The 19042-nt window shown below is 31.8% G+C and overlaps 1 protein-coding gene across 1 annotated transcript in view; it reads right to left on the bottom strand.

Moving 5' to 3' along the window:
• The window catches only part of LOC127732248 (uncharacterized), a 46162-nt gene that overhangs the window by 11514 nt on the left and 15606 nt on the right, over positions 1 to 19042 (bottom strand). The window contains exon 5 of the mRNA XM_052241329.1: positions 13790 to 13941. Within this exon, the coding sequence (XP_052097289.1) occupies positions 13790 to 13941 (152 nt within the window). The remainder of the gene's footprint in view (positions 1 to 13789; positions 13942 to 19042) is intronic.

Genomic DNA, 19042 nt, shown 5'->3' with positions numbered 1-19042 from the left:
TTCTATGTAATAGTATATTTTCTACTTTTTTTTAATTTTTGTTCCTTTTAATTTCTTTTGCTTGTTTGTTAACTTCACTTTTTTATAGTTCTCTAGTATTTTTTAATAAAAATATTTTAGAATGTATATATTTGTTTACCAGCAAGTAGGATACACATGTTCAAAGTATAACAGTTTATTACATTTTTGTCGAGCCTGCGACTTTTGACGCAAAAGCAAGACATAGCGATCTTATATTCCGTCGTCGGCGTCGTCGTCAGCTAGCGGCATTCACAAATATTCACTCTATGGTTAAAGTTTTTGAAATTTTAATTACTTTCTTAAACTATCCAGGATTTCTACCAAACTTGGACAGAAGCTTGTGTGTGATCATAAGATAATATCCAGAAGTAAATTTTGTAAAAAAAAAATCCTGTTTATCCGTATTTTACTTATAAAATGACTTTGTTTTTCTGTCAGTAAACATTACATTCACTCTGTGGTTAAAATTTTATAAATTTTATATATTTTAATAACTTTCTTGAAATATCCAGGATTTCTACCAAACTTGAATAGAAGCTTGTTTATGATCATAAGATAGTATCCAAAAGTAAATTTTGTAGAAAAAAATCCTATTTATCCGTATTTTACTTATAAATGGACTTAGTTTTTCTGTCAGTTAACATTACATTCACTCTGTGGTTAAAGTTTTAAAAATTTTAATAACTTTCTAAAACTATCCTAGGTTTGTTCCAAACTTGGACAGAAGCTAGTTTTCGCATTTGAATCGTTTCATATTTTCATGCCGGGGCATTTTATTAAACGGTCGAAAATATATTTGTTCCTGCTAACATCAACTTCATTTTAACGTTTGTGGAAAGTTGTCTCATTGACAATCATACCACATCTCCTTGTCTTTATAAAATGTAACTTGATTTTAAATATTTCGGTTCCAATTTTTTTTATTATTCAGAATAATTGTTATTTGTATATTATTTTTGAGCATATATATGTGTGTGTCGCTTCATTTTCCTTGTCTTATAAAATTTAATAAACATTTAAAAGTCAGGTTTTCTATACTACTTCTGTAATCGGGTTTTGAAGAACCTCACAGACGCCACATTTTTCACCCTAAATTAATGTCTTTCAATGTATTATAATAGGATGTAAAGTCTTGTATTGTAAATAAGGAAATGAAATATCAGAAGCAATTTTCCCCCAAATTATAACTCAAAATTGGCTTCTTTAAAAAAAGGGATTTTATTTAACAATTTCCCTTAATACAAAATAAAAACAAAGGCACTGTAAACACTAAATCAAATTTTCAATTATTCTTTCATCAAGTTGAAAATAAACCACACTAAACCATTGCGTTTATTCAGCATTTATTTTTCGAACGGAAATCAACACAGTTTCAATGCGGACCGCGAAGAGGACCCAAAAATGAACTATTATAAATATTTACGTTGACATCAATAACTATAATATTTTTTCAAACAATTCCAGTATATTACTATTCATATCAGTACACTAAGGGATTGAACATTTAACTTCAAAAGGGGTGTTATGGTTTTTTCCTAAAAAAAATATCCTGATCCCCAATTTTATGAGAAAAAATATATTGTGGTCAAGCAGATGACAAAATAATGTTCTGATTCCTGATTTTCCGAATACCGTATATAATAGTGCTAATTTCGAAAAAAAAAATATTTGGGTGATAGCGTTGAAAAACTAAATAATTTCTTACTCAGAAAAAAAAAACATATCCCCTTTTGAAGCTAAATGGTCGGTCCGTAAATGTATTTTTTTTTCAATATATGAACAGGATTAGTATTCTAGACAATGCCGAATGTAAAAAATGCTGGTACCGACGTTTATATTTCAATAAAAAAGCCAGGAAATATATATAAAAAAAATCAAATATAATCAAAATATAAAATCCCTACCAACTCACCAATGCACGATTGATCCTATAAATAAAAATGTCCGTGTAATCCATGTTCAAATAGGTAGCGAATCTTGAAGAAAATCATTCAACTTATTTCACCAATTGAAGGACGGTAAGCTGCGATTAGATCATATTGTAACACGTGTCTAATTCTGATTAACACTATCATATAAAAACCTATAAGCATGAAAACATTTTAAAAAATCCAAAACATATGCCTATATTATAATATATATCTAATAACAAGACAAAATCCATTTTTTAATAACGTTAACATTTCATTCACTAATGACAAAGGAAATTCATTCTTTTTATGCATTTATATTGTTATTGAATTCATTTATAATGATATCATATATTTGGGAGCAAACGATTTTTATTATTTTTTAAGGGGGGATGGAATGGCACATCCTGCATTTTTTCAACAAAGAAAGGATCAAGCCTGTTTATTTTAAATTTATTTTAACCTTAACCCCCCTTTTCCGTTTTCCCACAAATACAAATCAATGTTAGCTTGCTTACCTCTGAAATGTTTTTCATACATTACTTACTTGCGAAATTGCATTTTTTAAAAAAGTCTAAAATGTGTACGACATTCATCTTTTACTTGACATAGTTGTTTTTTATTTTTATGAAATTATTAGATTCTTGAATTTCTTGAGAAAAAAACTCTCGGCTGAAGTGAAGTGAAAAAAAAATTGTTTAAACTGTAACTTACATTAACTGGTATATGGCCATTTAAGTTTCTAATCTGTTTAATTTTGCTACCTCTTCTAAATGCAAAATGTACTACTTCTTTCTTGAAACGTCGTACAAGTCAGATACAAAACAAAGGTAATAAAAAAACAGGCCGGAAACAAACTGTCGTATAGTTCTTCTGCACTTGTAGTCAGGTCAAGGTCCTCGGCTATCGCCTCGGACCTTCACTTGACTACTCGTGCAGAAAAACTATCCGGCAACGTTTGTTATTGGCCTGTTTCTTTGTTACCTTTGTATTGTATCTAATACTTATTTGTACAAAAGTTAGCTGATTGCAGGATAAAATTGTATATTGGATAAGGTTGATTGAACATGATGATTGGGAATTTGCAATAAGCCGTGGGTCACGAGCCGAGTGGCACGCACTGATTAAAAAGTCATGTAACTTTAAAATAATAACATCTATTGTATATACGCATATCTTCTTATATTCATGTTCGTTGTGGTCTTAAAACATCGGTTTAGTGTCCTTAGTGCAAAAGCTTTTACGTTGATATTTAATTAATAACTGGATTCCCTCCTCCTATTTACGGGCTAGTTTCTGAGTGCTTAATTCAGGTATGTGATCCTATTTATCATTCAAAATGATTGTGCACGAGTCATCTGTAAATAGCCGCTTGCAAAGCATGATTTAACAGCGTGCATTATATTTCCATCTAATTTCTCCATTTTTCTCTATAAAAGCCTGGCGGAATTTATAATCTTCACAACACCAACAGGTTTCAGGCCCTCTATCATACTCTTTCCTTTTTATTTTTAAATTCAGACATCCTTTCAAGTGAGTATTCTAATGTTACATGTAAATAGGTTAATCGTTTAGAGGTGAATATGCCACAATTAAGTTCCATTTATTGGCGTAGTTCATACTATAAGAAAAGAAGAGATGGGCGCGATTCAAACCTTTTCAATATGGTAGTTGGCGCAAATTACACCTAACCGTTCTGACAAACCGGTAATTTCTTCGCCCGGGGATATGAAGTTGACATTAAAATTCCTCCGGTAACTTTACAATACCCAGCCGTGTCATTTCCGTATATTGTAGATAGTACGTGTGATATATACACCAGAAATACCCATTCAAGTGAATTTTATCTTTTAGAAGGACTCCATATCGGGTAACATTAAATATAAATAAAAAAAAAATTACAATTAAAATAAAAGATAATAATAAGTTCAAATGTTGCTTCATTAAATGCACCTAGGTACATACAATGTATTTGTAAACTTATGTTATAACTTTATTTCATGCATCTTTTTTTGTATTCTTTTTTGGCGTCAATTACTTAATTATACTTAAAACAAATGAAACACTTTTAAGCTGTTTAAATCATGCAGTGAATTTTGAAAATATGGTTTTGAAAAACCGTTTTTTTCTGTTTAATTCTTTTCTGTCCCTTGTCTAAATAATTGGGACACGTGCCACTAGTTATACAACTAGTCAACCATGAATAATCCCAAACAACAAATTTTTTATTGGTTTTTCATAATTGCTTATCAATGTCGTATTGTTTTCGGCAATATTGTAACAATAGGGGTTTATCCTTTAGTATTTTAAAATTGCTTCAGTCAAGGATTTGTTTTATTGCCAGATCTTTTCTTATTGTTTCTGTTAAATCAAAGACATGTAATACATGTATTCTATTTTTCTGATAAATTTATTCACACTGATAAAATTATATGGAAATTCGTGACGATTTAGAAATTGGTATGTTGTGTAAACACCTTTCTATTGGTAAACACTATATCTGTTGCTCACTAGATGTCCTTATGTGTTTTTTGTTGTTGTTTGATTGATGTCTTATTGTCGTTAAACCCATCGTGATCTCCTACAATTGAAGTTCCGTTTAATGTACGTTCAAATCGGTTTAAAGGGGCACTAGCTACGAGATACATGAAAAATTTAAATTATGATTTTTTTGTTCAATCATTAATGAAAGTGAAATAGTGAAATAATTATTCGCTATTAGCAGCCAGTATATGGTTCAATTATGTCAAAATAAGCTAAGAATCATCCATGATGAATTATTCACTTGCAAGTATTCATGTGAACTTCAATTTAATCCCTTAGTTAGAGATGGATTATGCATGATTGATGCGTGTTAGGATATTTAAAGAAAAGAATGTCAACATTGAAAGTGAAACAAAGGTAAATCATTTCATTGACTGATTCGATCAACAAACAATCATTCTTTAACAGGTAAAATCGAAAATTAACTTATCTTATTAACCTTAAAACTAAAATCAAACAGACATAGAAAAATCCATTTGCACGAGGTCCATATATCTATTGATATTTATGTGTATGTTTATATCGTGTCATGTGACTGTGTCAGCGGTTGTTTTCGGGGTCATCTCGATAGTTAATTAGATGGCGTCTAGACTAAAATACACACGAAACGAAGCTACATATTATCAAGCCCATGCCCTGTAAATTGTTTATTTTAAACTTTTTATAATTTGAATAAATGTTTTACATTGTTATAAATCTAATATGAGAATTTGGGTCAAATCGGTGAACTTGAATTTGACAGCTAGTGGCCCTTCAAAACAAATCATATTTGAAATAGTTTTGCTCAGAGGAAGAGTAATAGAAGAGGTTTGTATATACATTTCTTAGTGCAAAGTTATGGTGGCCGGTTAAGGCCATTTCTCGTTTTCGCCTTTCATATTCTATAGGGCGAAAACGCGAAAACGCGAAATATTTTTTCTTTCCGGTTTCGCGTTTTCGACTTCACGTTTTCGCGTTTTCGACTTGGCGTTTTCGCCTTTTCGACTTCGCGATTTTGGCTTTTCGCCTTTTCGCGATTTCGCGTTTCCGTCTTTTCCGGACTTCGAGTTTTCGCATTTTTGCGATTTCGTGTTTTTGCAATTTCGCGTTTTCGCGTTTTCGCCTTTTTGTCTCGGAAGTAATCTACTCGAGCATGCGTATAAAACAAAAATTTTTGTGAAAGAATTGTTCATAGAATATCAGGTAAATAGGACTTGATGAATCTAATGTGGGATATTAATAACGCAAGATAGAAAGATAAACAAGTAAGATAGATATTTTTTTTATTTATAGAGAGTAACACATATGGATTACACCAATTTTCAATGAGGATCTCTTTAAACAGTATGTTTCAAATAGATACAACCTCTGTATAATACCATAGAATACATATGCACATGTATTGACTGAAAACACTCAAGAGATAAAATGTATCTAAGTACTTTTTATAAGTTGAAAACTTAATATTGTTTGAGTTTGTCTATAATGATGATCATGAACATCATCGGCATAAAGAAATTATTGTAATTTTCTAACTGTGTAGACTCGAAGATAGGTGTACGCAGGGTGTAATTTTTAACTCTATTTTAATATTCAGCTATTGAAAATTAGTATGTTTTTTAGGTTCTTTTTTTTTTTGGTTTGTGTAACAAAGCAAAAGTTTACTTAATTGTTATTTGACAGATTCTTATTTACATGGACCTGTTCTATAGGAAGAAAGTAATAAGTGTATAGGAATTGTTACAGTATTGTCATATCCACAAGGAATGATTATTTTATTAGAGGTATTTGTTTTAAGGTTGCACTAAAAAGGACATTTTTTGTTAATTCTTTTTTATACTATTTCTTTTTTTGAAAAAAAAAAATGCTTGCATTTTATGAAAGAATTTTTAAGGAAATAGGTATGTGCTTTATATTTTATTTTAATACACAGGCAAACTTGCCACAGATGATTCTCACATGATGCCCTCATTATATAATTATCATATGATAGCAACCATGAATATCATATGAGAGCATTTTCATATGATTCTCATTCGAGAATCATATAATTTTCCTATGAACTCTTACATATGATTCTCATGATGTCCTTTTTATATCATTCCCATATAATCGCTATCATATGAGAATCAAATGTGACAACTTTCCTTGTGTTGTATAGTCTATGTTTGGTGTTGCATCTTAATATTATTTAGGAAAATAATATTTTTTTGTTGTTGTCAGTAAGATATTTCTGTGTAGAATCCTGCATGTGCATGTCCTTGACCTTATTTTCATGGTTCAGAGACTAATTGAAAAGAAAGATAAGATATTTTGCTATGTTAACTTCTCTCTCATTAAGTTATTATAGGATAGCTATATTTGGTATATGCATACCTTGCAAGGTCCTCATGACTGTAAGAGTTTTCACTAGACCTCAACCTCATTTCATGGATCAGTGAACAAGGTTAAGTTTTCGTGGTCAAGTCCATATCTCAGATACAATAAGCATTAGGTCTTCTATATCTGCTTTAGTGGTCAAAGTTAAGTTTTTGTGTTTTGGTCTATTTCTCAGATATTATTATTTGGTAAATTATATTTGGTGTATGGAATGGTTTATTATGTAATGTTGTACATGTCGGTCTGGCAGTAATCATCTGAACTTGACATCATTTTCATGGTTCAATATTTTTTATGAGGTTTGTTTCTGAAATACTTTTAGTAATAGGCTTACTGAATTTGGTGTTTTGAATGATTGTACGGCCTTCATATCTGTGTGAAAGGGTTTATTTCACCTTGAACTTGTGTACATTGAATTTAATGTAATGCTTATGGAAAAACTTCTTTTTTTTACTATCAAAATAAATTCAATTGAGGACATAAGAACAGGCGACACATTTCCGTGTGTCCATATACTCACAAAAAGATAGAAAGGTATGATTGCCAATGAGACAACTCTCCATTCAAGACCCAAAGCAGTTAACATAAACAATTATAGGTCACAGTGCGGCCTTCAATGTGGAGCCTTGACTCACACCGCAATGTAAGCTATAAATGGCCCCAAAAAATTACTTATGTGAAACAATTCAGACGGGACAAACTAACGGCAAGACACTGTTGTTAAAATCCATGTGTTAATACATTTCATAGGTTTTTATATTATTCCTTAGCACCGATCTGAGCATGCATATCCATTCGGTTAGTCTTATTTATGTTGAAATGGGCGAGGCTGGATTACGCAAATAAAAAAATGATTTTCATGACGATAACCTATTTTGGGCATTAACATATCGTCCGATCGTATTTTATATACAAAATGCACACTTCTTTTCCTGGAAAACCGTAGCTATTCGTCCCTGAATTGTAAAATTTTTACGTTGTAAAAGAGTAGGGCCACGAAGGGTTAAAAACGGCCCAGTCTCAGAAGTTGACGAAATTACTGATGAATGATCACTAACTAGTGTAGTTCATAAAACGATAACCATTAGACTTGTAACTGTGTTTGTATAATTTTCCAGGGCGTCAGAAAAGACCAAGGTACAATGGTATTACAATGTATAGCCATTTGAGCGTAACGTTAAAATTGTTTTCGTTAACGTTCTAGTAACTTTATAATCATTTTACCACAAGAATTTTTTTACAAAAATTTTTCTTGAATCTCGTCCATATATCTTGTTTTTTTTTAACTCTATTTACAGAAACTTACTAATATTAAGGTTTAAGCTGCACATAAGCGCTTAAATTAAATTTTGTATAAGTGGCCCGAATACTCGTCTTCTGTATTGTTATTCACGAAATAGAAATTGCAGAGACTATTTAAACCTGGTACCTTTTGTTAGCTATAATATTAGTCGTATGTTTCTCTGTCCTGTATGTTCTCCCATTTATTTGTATTGTAGTTCTGTCATGTAATGTTGTCATTTTAATGTTATATTTAACATTGCCATAAAAGCGGGAGGTTTGGCTAGCCACAAAACCAGGTTCAACCCACCATTTGTTTCTTAAAATGTCCTGTACCAAGTCAAGAAAATTGCCATTTTTATATTATAGTTCGTTTCTGTGTGTGTTACATTTTAATGTTGTGTTTCTGTTGTGTCGTAGTTCTCCTCTTACATTTGATGTGTTTCCCTCAGTTTTAGTTTGTAACCCGGATTTGTTTTGTTCTCAATCGATTTATGAATTTCGAAAAGCGGTATACTACTGTTGCCTTTATTAAACAAACATAATTTTATAGCATAGATTAAATTAAAAGTCACAAAGGAGTTTAAAACATAAGCAATGAATGTCTTCTATTGGGCAGAAGAAATTAAGATTGAAAGCTGTGAAATATCTTGGCGAGCGAAGTACAGTCGTAAAAAAGTATGAGGATAGTTGATCACACCACATTATCTTACTTGAATATGGAAAGAAACCCGTGAATCACTTGAACACAGAAAAGTTTATTTTCTAGTAAAGAAGTAAAAGTTGAAAACACAGATAAAGATAAACATTATGTACATGTATAGACAGTACATAGCATTACATGTACTTCAATAATCATAGAACCACACTATAATTGTACAAAAGTCATCAGACACCAAAACCACATTTTCGTAGTATTTTTCACAAGTTAATATTAAAATTCACTCTTTACAAAGAACCGGCAAAATAACAAATTCACTATATTGCCGGCTCCGACAAAATAGTCATTGCTATCGAAATATGCTATTTTGCTTGTTTTAATTAAGATATTTTAATCAAAGACGACAAATAGCATATTTTCTATTTTGCCAGCGGCGGCAAAAATAGCCACTGCCTAGTTTAAAAAAACAAAAATCTGACAGAATACTCAATCTCAGTTGTCCATTGTGGACGATTTCATTTAGCGATTTAGCTATATTCAATTAAATCTATCCGACTTTTGCATGTTTCTATCAATTAAGTTTTAAAAGAAAAATACTTTTATTATTCTATGATTCGTGTTCTCGTTAAAGGGCATTAGCTACAATATATAGGAAAAAAAAATATGTTTTTTGTTCAATCATTAATGAAAGTGAAATAGTGAAACAAATAAATAATTCGCTTTTAGCAGCCGGTTTGGTTCAGTTTTGTCAAAATAAGCAAAGAAATTCGCTAATGAATTATTCACTTGCAAGTGGATAATTCGACCTTATTAAATCCGTATTCATGTGAAGTTCAATTGAACCCCTCAACTAGAGATGTGTTACGCATGAACTAGGCGTGTTCAGGTACTAAAAGAAAAAGAATGTCAACATTGGAAGTGAAACAAAAACTATTTGGTTGATTGATTCGATCTACAAAAACTCATTCTTATACAGGTAAAAACGATTATTAACATATTGATTTAACCTATAATATCAAATAAAACAGATCTAGAAAAAGCCGATTGCACGAGTTTGCTATCTATTATATCTTTGTTCATGTTTATATCGGGTAAGATGACCGTCGGCAGTCTTCAGATGGTCGCCTCGATGGTTAATTAGATAGCGTCTAGACTAAAATACACACGAACTGCTGATACATACTATCGAGTCTATGCATCGTAAACTGTTTATTTTATACTATTTTTTAAATTGGATATACGTTTTAGTATGTTATAAGTCGAATATGAGAATTTGAGTCAAATCGGTGAACATGAATTTTACAGCTAATGCCCCTTTAAATTTTAAACTGAAATTCTTTTTAAGGTTTTCACAATTGTCAATTTATTCTTAATTAGCTTTTATATTGTAATCTTAACTAGTCTTGCTCATTGTTAAAGCGTTCCGGTATTCCTCATACAACTATCATTCTTATCTCGAAAAAAGTTCGAGTGTACTTTGTTATTATTTGTATTTTCGTCTATATATAAAAAGGAGATGTGGTATGATTGCCAATGAGACAACTATCCATAGTGTTTGTTTTCTTTAACTCAAAGTGAAATGAACTGTGAACTATATTTGTCTTGTTTTCTGATAGCTATGAGGACGTATCTATCCGTGTTAAAAAACCTCGCCGGATCGGTGGTTAACATAGCTTCGCTAAAAACAAAGACTTGTTATTCCATTTTCTTCTTTTTTGTTTGTTATAAACATGATAAATAAGAAATTAATAAATTATAGAATTTATTCTATTTATAGCAATTTTTCAAGTTCTTGGTACAGTTATTTCGTCACAAAATCTATCGTACTTCGGAAATGGCGGCGTTGAATCAGGATTTGTTTGTAAGCAAACGTTAAATTTTCGATGTGGCCACAGGCCTCGACCACGCTAAATATTGTTGCAAACTGAGTCAAAGTGTCAAACAATCAAAATAAAAGTAAAATTACTTTGGTCGAGGCCTGTGGCCAATGCAAAATTTAACCAGGAAGTGTGAAATTCTTTTAAAATTTGGACATTTTGAGCGTTCCGGTTTGATTCCGGGTATTACGTCACATTAATGACGTCACAAAAATATGATTTTATACTATAATAACAAATAACGATATACGTAGATATGTTTTAGCTATAAAGGATCCACCTTATTTCTCTTTTATTTTTTATCACCTCACAGGGCCAATATCGGCACTTCGTGGCCATACTCCTTTAATTTGGTACACGAATTATTTTCCCTCTGGTAGTTTATGTATAAAGCAACTGTTTCATTTCATTTTTATTGCATTTTTTACACAATTACAGTGGCAAGCAACACATTGTATAAGTCTAATGCCTCATAAGGATCATTTGAATAACTTTCTGCATGTTGCTGCATTAGATTAGTGCAGATCTGATCGAGTTCTTCCAAATATCCACTCGGTCTTGGGAATTCACAGTACTGCATCGCTTCGTCGATGTCTTGTACAGATATGTCTGTTTTGTAATCAACTGCACCTGCAGAGTAAAAATTCAGCAGTTATGTTTTATGGAAAATCATAAATCATCTGTTACTTAATCCACAAATATTTGAAAACTTACATAATAGATAAGATAAGATAAATTTTAGCTCCAATAGAGGATCCATGATCATGGGCATAATCAGTAAAGTGATTTTTTTATATTATGCAAATACAATACAGTTAATACAAATGAAAAAAAAAAAACACAGCTCAAACATCAAATACAATACGAGTTAATATATAGCCATATGTAAAACCAAAATGTTTTGTGTTTGTTGACCACGCAGCAGAATCAGCATCACATCCATTATGAAATCAGCTTTAATGAGTTAAGTCCTCCTCGTGGCTGATGCATATGAACAAATACTATAGTGTCCAAATGCAGGAGTTATAAATCAAAGGGCATGTGCTTAAAGGACACTCAAGCAAACAAACATAGATATGAATATTTAAAAACTTTACAATAACATTGAGAATGGAAATTGGGAATGTTTCAAAGAGACAACAACCCGACCATAGAGCAGACAACAGCCGAAGGCCACCAATGGGTCTTCAATGCAACGAAAAACTCCCGCACCCGGAGGCGTCCTTCAGCTGGCCCCTAAACAAATATGTATACTAGTTCAGTGATAATGAACGTCATACTAAACTCCAAACTAAAATTAAAAATGATACAAAACTAACAAAGGCCAGAGGCTCCTGACTTGGGACAGGCGCAAAAATGCGGCGGGTTTAAACATGTTTTTTGAGATCTCAACCCTCCCCCTATACCTCTAGCCAATGTAGAAAAAACAAACGTACAACAGTACGCACAGTAAAACTCCGTTTAAGAGAAGTCCGAGTCCGATGTCAGAATAGGAAACAAAAGAAAATAAACAAAATGACAATAATACATAAATAACAACAGTCTACTAGCAGTTACTGACATGCCAGCTCAAGACCTCAATTAAACTGATTGAAAGATTATGTCTTCATCATATGAATATCAGGCACAATCCCTCCTGTTAAGGGTTTAGTATTATACCGTCATAAAATATATGAGAAGAACATAACCCGTGTCATGCCAACAACTGGTTTTAGAATAAATATGTTTAATTCCGATGCAAAGACCCTATAAGTGAATCAATATTAAAGCCAAAATATGCAATCTTTAATGACCTGACAACAGTATCGTAACTATATTCCTTCTTAATAAGTCTGTTTAAAGGTTTTGTTTGCTTTTGAAGTGAATACTGACATTTTTGTGCTTTGTAAAGAATATTACCATAAAAGATGTGATGTGAAATACCTGAACGTATAAGATGTCTGCATGTTGAGTTATATTTACGAATGATGTCCTTACATGTATACCGATGATAACATTTAGTAAATGTTTTGACTAGTTTATGATATGGAAAACTCTGCTGTAATAATTTTTCAGTAATATATAAATTTCTCTCGCTAAAATCTAATACGTTGTTACATACACGAGCGAATCGTAAAAGTTGAGATATATAAACACTATAAGATGGTGACAAGGGAACGTCACCATCTAAAAATTGAAAATTAACGATAGGAAATGAAAAATCATCTCTTTTATCATAATTTTTGTATTAAGCTTCCCGTTAATGATATAGATATCGAGATCGAGGAAAGGACAGTGGTCATTGTTAGTATTAGCTTTATCTAAAGTAAGTTCAACAGGATAAATTTCTTTAGTATACATACTGAAGTTGACATTATTGAGAGCCAATATATCATCCAAATATCTAAAAGTATTGTTAAAATGTTGTTTCGATGGGTCTTTGCTGATTTTAGTCATAAATTGTAACTCATAACAGTACAAAAACAGGTCCGCAATAAGTGGTGCACAGTTAGTCCCCATTGGAATTCCGATGACTTGATGATATACGGAATCTCCAAAGCGAACAAAAATGTTATCAAGTAAAAATTCAAGGACAGATATAGTATCAAAGCATGTCCAATTGACATAGCTCTTTTGTTTGTTGCTACTAAAAATGACCTAAAAGAGTTTGAACATATGTATTCGCATTCCGACTTTTTAAATGCCCATTTAATTAGGTGTGTGAATTTTTTCTTAATTAGAATATGAGGCAAAGTGGTATATAGGGTAGAAAAATCAAAACTTTGAACAGATTCAAAATCACCAATATATGCATGCAATTTATCAAGTACTTTCAACGAGTTTTTGACACTCCAAAAGTAGTTAATTCCACTATTTTCAAAGGCCTTATTTGAACAATTTATTATCATACATGTATCAGGAGTCTACTGTCGACCTGTAAGAGCGGTTTTTTCGACTTGCGACCTCCAAAATTCTTTAGAAATCGAATAAAATAACCGAATCCCTTTAACATGTTTATAGAGACCTGCAACATATGGTAATTATAAAATAACGTACGTTATTGCGTCTTAAAGAAAGTACCCTTCTGGAGAATGAATTAAGTTGCTGCTCACAGATTGAATCAAAAATAGTAACTGATTCAAAAATTGTTTTATTACCACTAAGTTCTGGTATGTAATACAGTAAATCAGGTTTTCCACCAGGTGATTCAGCTTGCCTTGTTTGGCGAATTTTGTGCTGATTCCAATCTTGCCTACAGTGATTTAAATCCTTTTGAATTAAACCAGTGAAGCAGAAGTGCAAGCATTCTCTGTAAAATAAAATATTAGTAAAGGTAATGACAAAATGTTTTGTAACTTAAGCGTGTGTATCGTAATTGTAATATCTTTGCTAATACACATAAATCCAACAATTATTAATATATATGTTGATGGTCAATCAACTAACATTCACGGGAATTAACTTTTATTCTTGGTTTACAAAGACGTCAATTAAGAGGTTTTGCTATCAGTTTCTGTCGCCTGTATATCTTCAATAAGACAATTAAACAAAACGTGATTGGTCTTTACGGTATTTGCGTTTCATCAACAAATAACATAGCAACCTAGTATAAAAAAATAAGTACATATTATCTGGTTGTTGATATATAGATATAGAAGATATAGAAAAATATCAGCCCGCGAGCCAGAATATGAAGCTAAATGTCGAGTGAGCGTACAATCCACATTCAGATAACATTTTTATCATCTTTCAAAGCAATGTTTTTTATCAAAATTTCCTTTTTTAATAATTTCGCGGGAATTTTTATTACCGGAGTGTCTCTGTTATTACTAGGCAACACACGGCATTGACATATTAAACCAAGGAACACCTTGCGGCCAAAATACTCAGGGTAAAATATTCCCATTAACTACATGAAGAAAAATGTTTTTTGTACATGATAATGCATATATGGATGTATAATATTTGAAGATGATACAAAAAAAAGAAGAAACAAGGCATAATAATAGATTGAAAGATCGAAGTATTTCATATCACCAGAAGAAGAAAATTTCTACTCGTTGACTGCTGAATAACTTCTAAGCATACGCTGCACAAAAAAAAAATCCAGAAATATCGCATCAAAATGTTGTTTGTATCAAGTCTGAGAGTACATAAATATTTAGTAGTCGTAATTTATTAAGGAGAAGTTAATTTGAGAAAGACAGGTATTGGTAAATTGTCCTTTTTGTAAGTAATACCTCGACATCTCGCACCTTGTACCCGCCATTTGTACGTGAGAGGACATGGAAGGTAGGTGTTATTTTTGAACCGACTTCCCCACCAAATTGCATTGGGACGGTATTTGGTTCAAGTTTTTGGGTACCATTTCCTTATGTTATCATTGTGGAAAACATATTTTCCGCAGGTATTTTCGTCCCTATTAAAGGAACAATAACAGAACCAGATCACCTGAATTTTTGAAATGTTTTTCAATATTGCTTCGCTGCAAACTGTTGGTCCATGTACATTGATATAAATGTATCATTCTTTTGGTAATTTTGAGTTAAATGATAAGATACATCATGTTTATGATTCTTGGAGAAATGTATATGCTTTCAGTGTATTCAACTAGGTAGCTCAGGGGTCAGAGCATCTCTTTATGAGAAGGTCTTAGGTTCAAATCCTAACTTAGTTACACTGAAACAATAAATACTATAAATGGAATCTTAACATGTTTAACATGTATAAATCAATTAATATTTTGCCTACTTGAGTCTATCTCATGTGAATGATCAATTTACATATAGCCAATATAATTATGATTTACACCAGTTTTAACATTGTAACTTGCAACTGATATTTTATATCAATATATGTAGAAAACCTGACAAATTATACATGCTAAATTGATAATCATAAACAGCCATTAATGCACCCTCCCCCCCCCCCCCCAAAAAAAAAAAATCCTTACCTTTCATTTTATAATTGATTATACATGTACATGCTATCTGGTTGTGGATATATAGATATAGAAAAATATCAGCCCGCGAGCCAGAATATGAAGGTAAATGTCGAGTGAGCGTATGTGTTTTGATCATTGTTAAAGTCCATATACATGACTGACATGTAAATTTGCTTTCATCTCAAGTTGATAATCTTTTTTATTGGTGTTTTTATATTGCATCTTCTTATTTTTTTGTTATTTGCAGACTGGTGTCAGGTTACATGAAGTAAATTGAAGCTTTAAACAATACTAGTAATAATAGGTTGATATGCAAGATGATTTGTTTTGGTAATTTGTTCTCTTTGCAAATACATTAAATCATAATTGCTTAAAGCAAATATATTTTTACACATTTTCAGTATAAGACTATTTTCATTTCTTTACACTTGTAGTATGATACTGATACAGTGTGAGTCTTATTATTTGTAGAGCATCTGGAGAAATTTATATTATTTTAGCAATTGATTTGATACATGAAATACATTTGTTGGTCAGATATTTATTGCGTTTAGTTTTAAAAAGTTGTTAAAGCATACTGAGTAATGAAAATATTGGATAACCCCACAACTAATAAATGAATTGAATGATTATTATATTTTAGAAATCACTATCACTGTCACTGTCAATTACACAGAGACGCTTTCTTTTGTTCTTTTTGTTGTCATCTGAGGATTGTTGATCTGACGATGTCCCATTGTTAAAGGTAAAATTGAAATTTCCACCATGGAATGTTGCATTTGTGAAAAGACCACTCATTGCGGGATGTAAGTTCGAAAAGTTAAAATTTCCTTTGTAAATTGACTGTTTACTGTTGTTACTAACAGTTGATTGAGTCTGTGTTGATGTTATTGTCTCTAATACTGGTGAGGTATTTTCTTTATTATCAGATTTAGTAACTGTAGGATGCTCTAATTCTCTTGTTGTAGATAGCATTAATGATGTTTTTTTCTGTTGTTCCAAGCTTGTTTTGGAGTACGACAGCAAACTGTTAACATTTTTATGTCCTGTTCTTTGTACAATTTCTGTGTCTTGCACTCCATTGTCTTTTTGTTTTTGGATTGAACCCTTCCTTGCACTATGACCAGTGAGTCTTTTATCGTTATTGGGTAGTGCTTCCGTGGCCATATCTTTTATTATTTTAGCAATTGATTTAGTTCCAAGTCTTAGATTTTTGTACCAAAGAATTTTTGATTCATAGTTATCATCTTGAAACGTTGAAGCCTGAATATAAAAAGGGGAATCATCTTTTTTTCATGGTTTCTGGCCTTTTTTGTCGAAAAAGTTTATATTGAAACACAGGACATCTGGTGCGGTCAATTTTGTTTTCTACTGAGAATGTCCTGATTTTCTTAGATTTGTTATATTTTCGCCCTGTCTTGTTTTTGTTTGCCATTCACGACAATCCTGGAGGTATTCGTCTCCATTTGTGTCAACTTTTAGTGATATATCACCCCAAGATAAATTGTAATGTTCAGTAACTCCTCTAAAACCAGTATGGTAATTGTTATTAATATATACTGTGTTAATAAGAGAGCGAGGGATATTTGACCCCATAACTTTTTTCATATAAAATTTGTTGAGATCGTCATCTGTCAAAGGGTCTGCAGCATTGGGTTTATTACCAATACCAAGTGATTTTAAGTTTTTAAATTTTGCGCTCAGAGTCTGACGATTTTTGTGGAACTCATCATCAGTTATAATATTGCATTCATACTCATTATCCTTTAAATGTCGGCTAATGCTCTGCTGTATTGACTTAAGAGATGATTGTTCATATTCAATAGCATCATTTGTTTGTTTTTCCTTCGTGGCGCTAAGAAAGAAAAAACTAAGATATCTGTCCAACTGTTGTGGTGGTATTTGTTCAATGTTTCTTTTTTCCTCGTGTTTTGATTTTAAGAACAATTGGAAAATTTTCAAATCAGTTTTTGTTTTCTTGGAAGTATTTTTATTAAGTTGCTCTTCTAAGGAAGGAGTCTATAAATCATCTGTTACATCTCTGAAACGGTCACTCTCTGATGCTTTTGCTAAGGATGTTGTGCCAAAAGATGCAGTTTGATCACTGTCAGTTTTAGTGTTCTTGTCTTCTTTTGCATTTTCCTTTTGTTTTGCCTTTGTGGCACTTTGTTTTTGTATTTTGTGAACATTTACACGGAGATATTTATATCTAGCGCTTGAATTTGGTTTTGAGAAGTCCCAGTAACTGCATGAAGGGCTGTCGATTTCACTTAATAATGTATTTGTGTCTGAATTGTCTACCGATTTCCATGATTCACTCTCAGTATCAGTGGCCATTTTGTGTGTTTGTTTTGTTTTGTTTTGTTTCAGCAGACGAAATAAGAGCTTTAGACTTGTCTGGAAAAGGGTGTTTGAGCTCTGATATAGAACTTTTCATAATCTAATGTAAAATGTTTTAGCTTTACTGTTATTTAACACAAGTGCATTTAAACAATTTAGATTTAATTTGTTATTGGTTTTACTGTGAATAATTGGTTTATACTGTAAATATAGTTTTAATCGTTAAATTTTCCATCCCCGCTTCGTTGACATCTGTTTCGGTAGACTGATCTCAATGTAGGTCATATCAGGAGTTCATGTAAGGTCACATATTTCAATTTAAAAAAAAGTAGTCCCGGCAGACGTTATTAAGAATCCGGTGGGACACGTTTTTACTATTGCTTATTCAAGCATAAAAGGAAAATTTTGCAACATAAAAATTGCACAATGGAAAAATTGGTATGCAAGTGTAATTTATTTGGTCAAGTCATCTTTGTAAGTGACATAATATAATTACAATGATGGAATAAATGTTAGGAGAATTTGTTGATATTTCCTCCTCAAGTTGATAATGTCTCCTCAGAGCACGCGCTATCGTGATACGAGTTTTACGGATATGTTGAGGAAACGGATATAGCCGTAGGGAAAGATGATAAAGTACTAAATGCAGAAAATCTGACAAGGTGAATCACTTGCACCAAAATTAAATATACCTCCACTAAGTGTTAATGGCCCTTAAAAGACAATTTTCATACTTTTGTTTGCACTTTTGCCTGTTAACTAGAAATTATACATGAAGAAGGTAACTGTAACCAGGAAACACATATCATTGAACACGTTAAAATTGTGATGAAACTTTTAATGTTTTTTTTTCTATTATCTTCAAAAATATACTGTGTTCTGGTCGGGAAAGATTTTTTTTTTTTTTTTTTTTTTTGTATCCCTGATTTTAAACGGTTTTCACTATCATTAATAGATGATTGATTCGGGCTCCTTGGAGCAATTATTTGTTTTGTTTGCATGTTTGAAAAAGAAATGGTATGCATCAATGAGACAACCTTACACCATTGGTATATAACATTGCAAACAATACCAACATATAGAGGTATTTGTGGCCTTCAGCAGTGAGCAACATACCACCACACAC

The sequence above is a fragment of the Mytilus californianus genome, unplaced genomic scaffold (assembly GCF_021869535.1).
Source record: "Mytilus californianus isolate M0D057914Y unplaced genomic scaffold, xbMytCali1.0.p SCAF_22, whole genome shotgun sequence".
NCBI classification, from domain to species: domain Eukaryota; kingdom Metazoa; phylum Mollusca; class Bivalvia; order Mytilida; family Mytilidae; genus Mytilus; species Mytilus californianus.
Note: the sequence above shows the minus strand (reverse complement) of the source record. Positions and strands in the feature narration are given on the sequence as shown.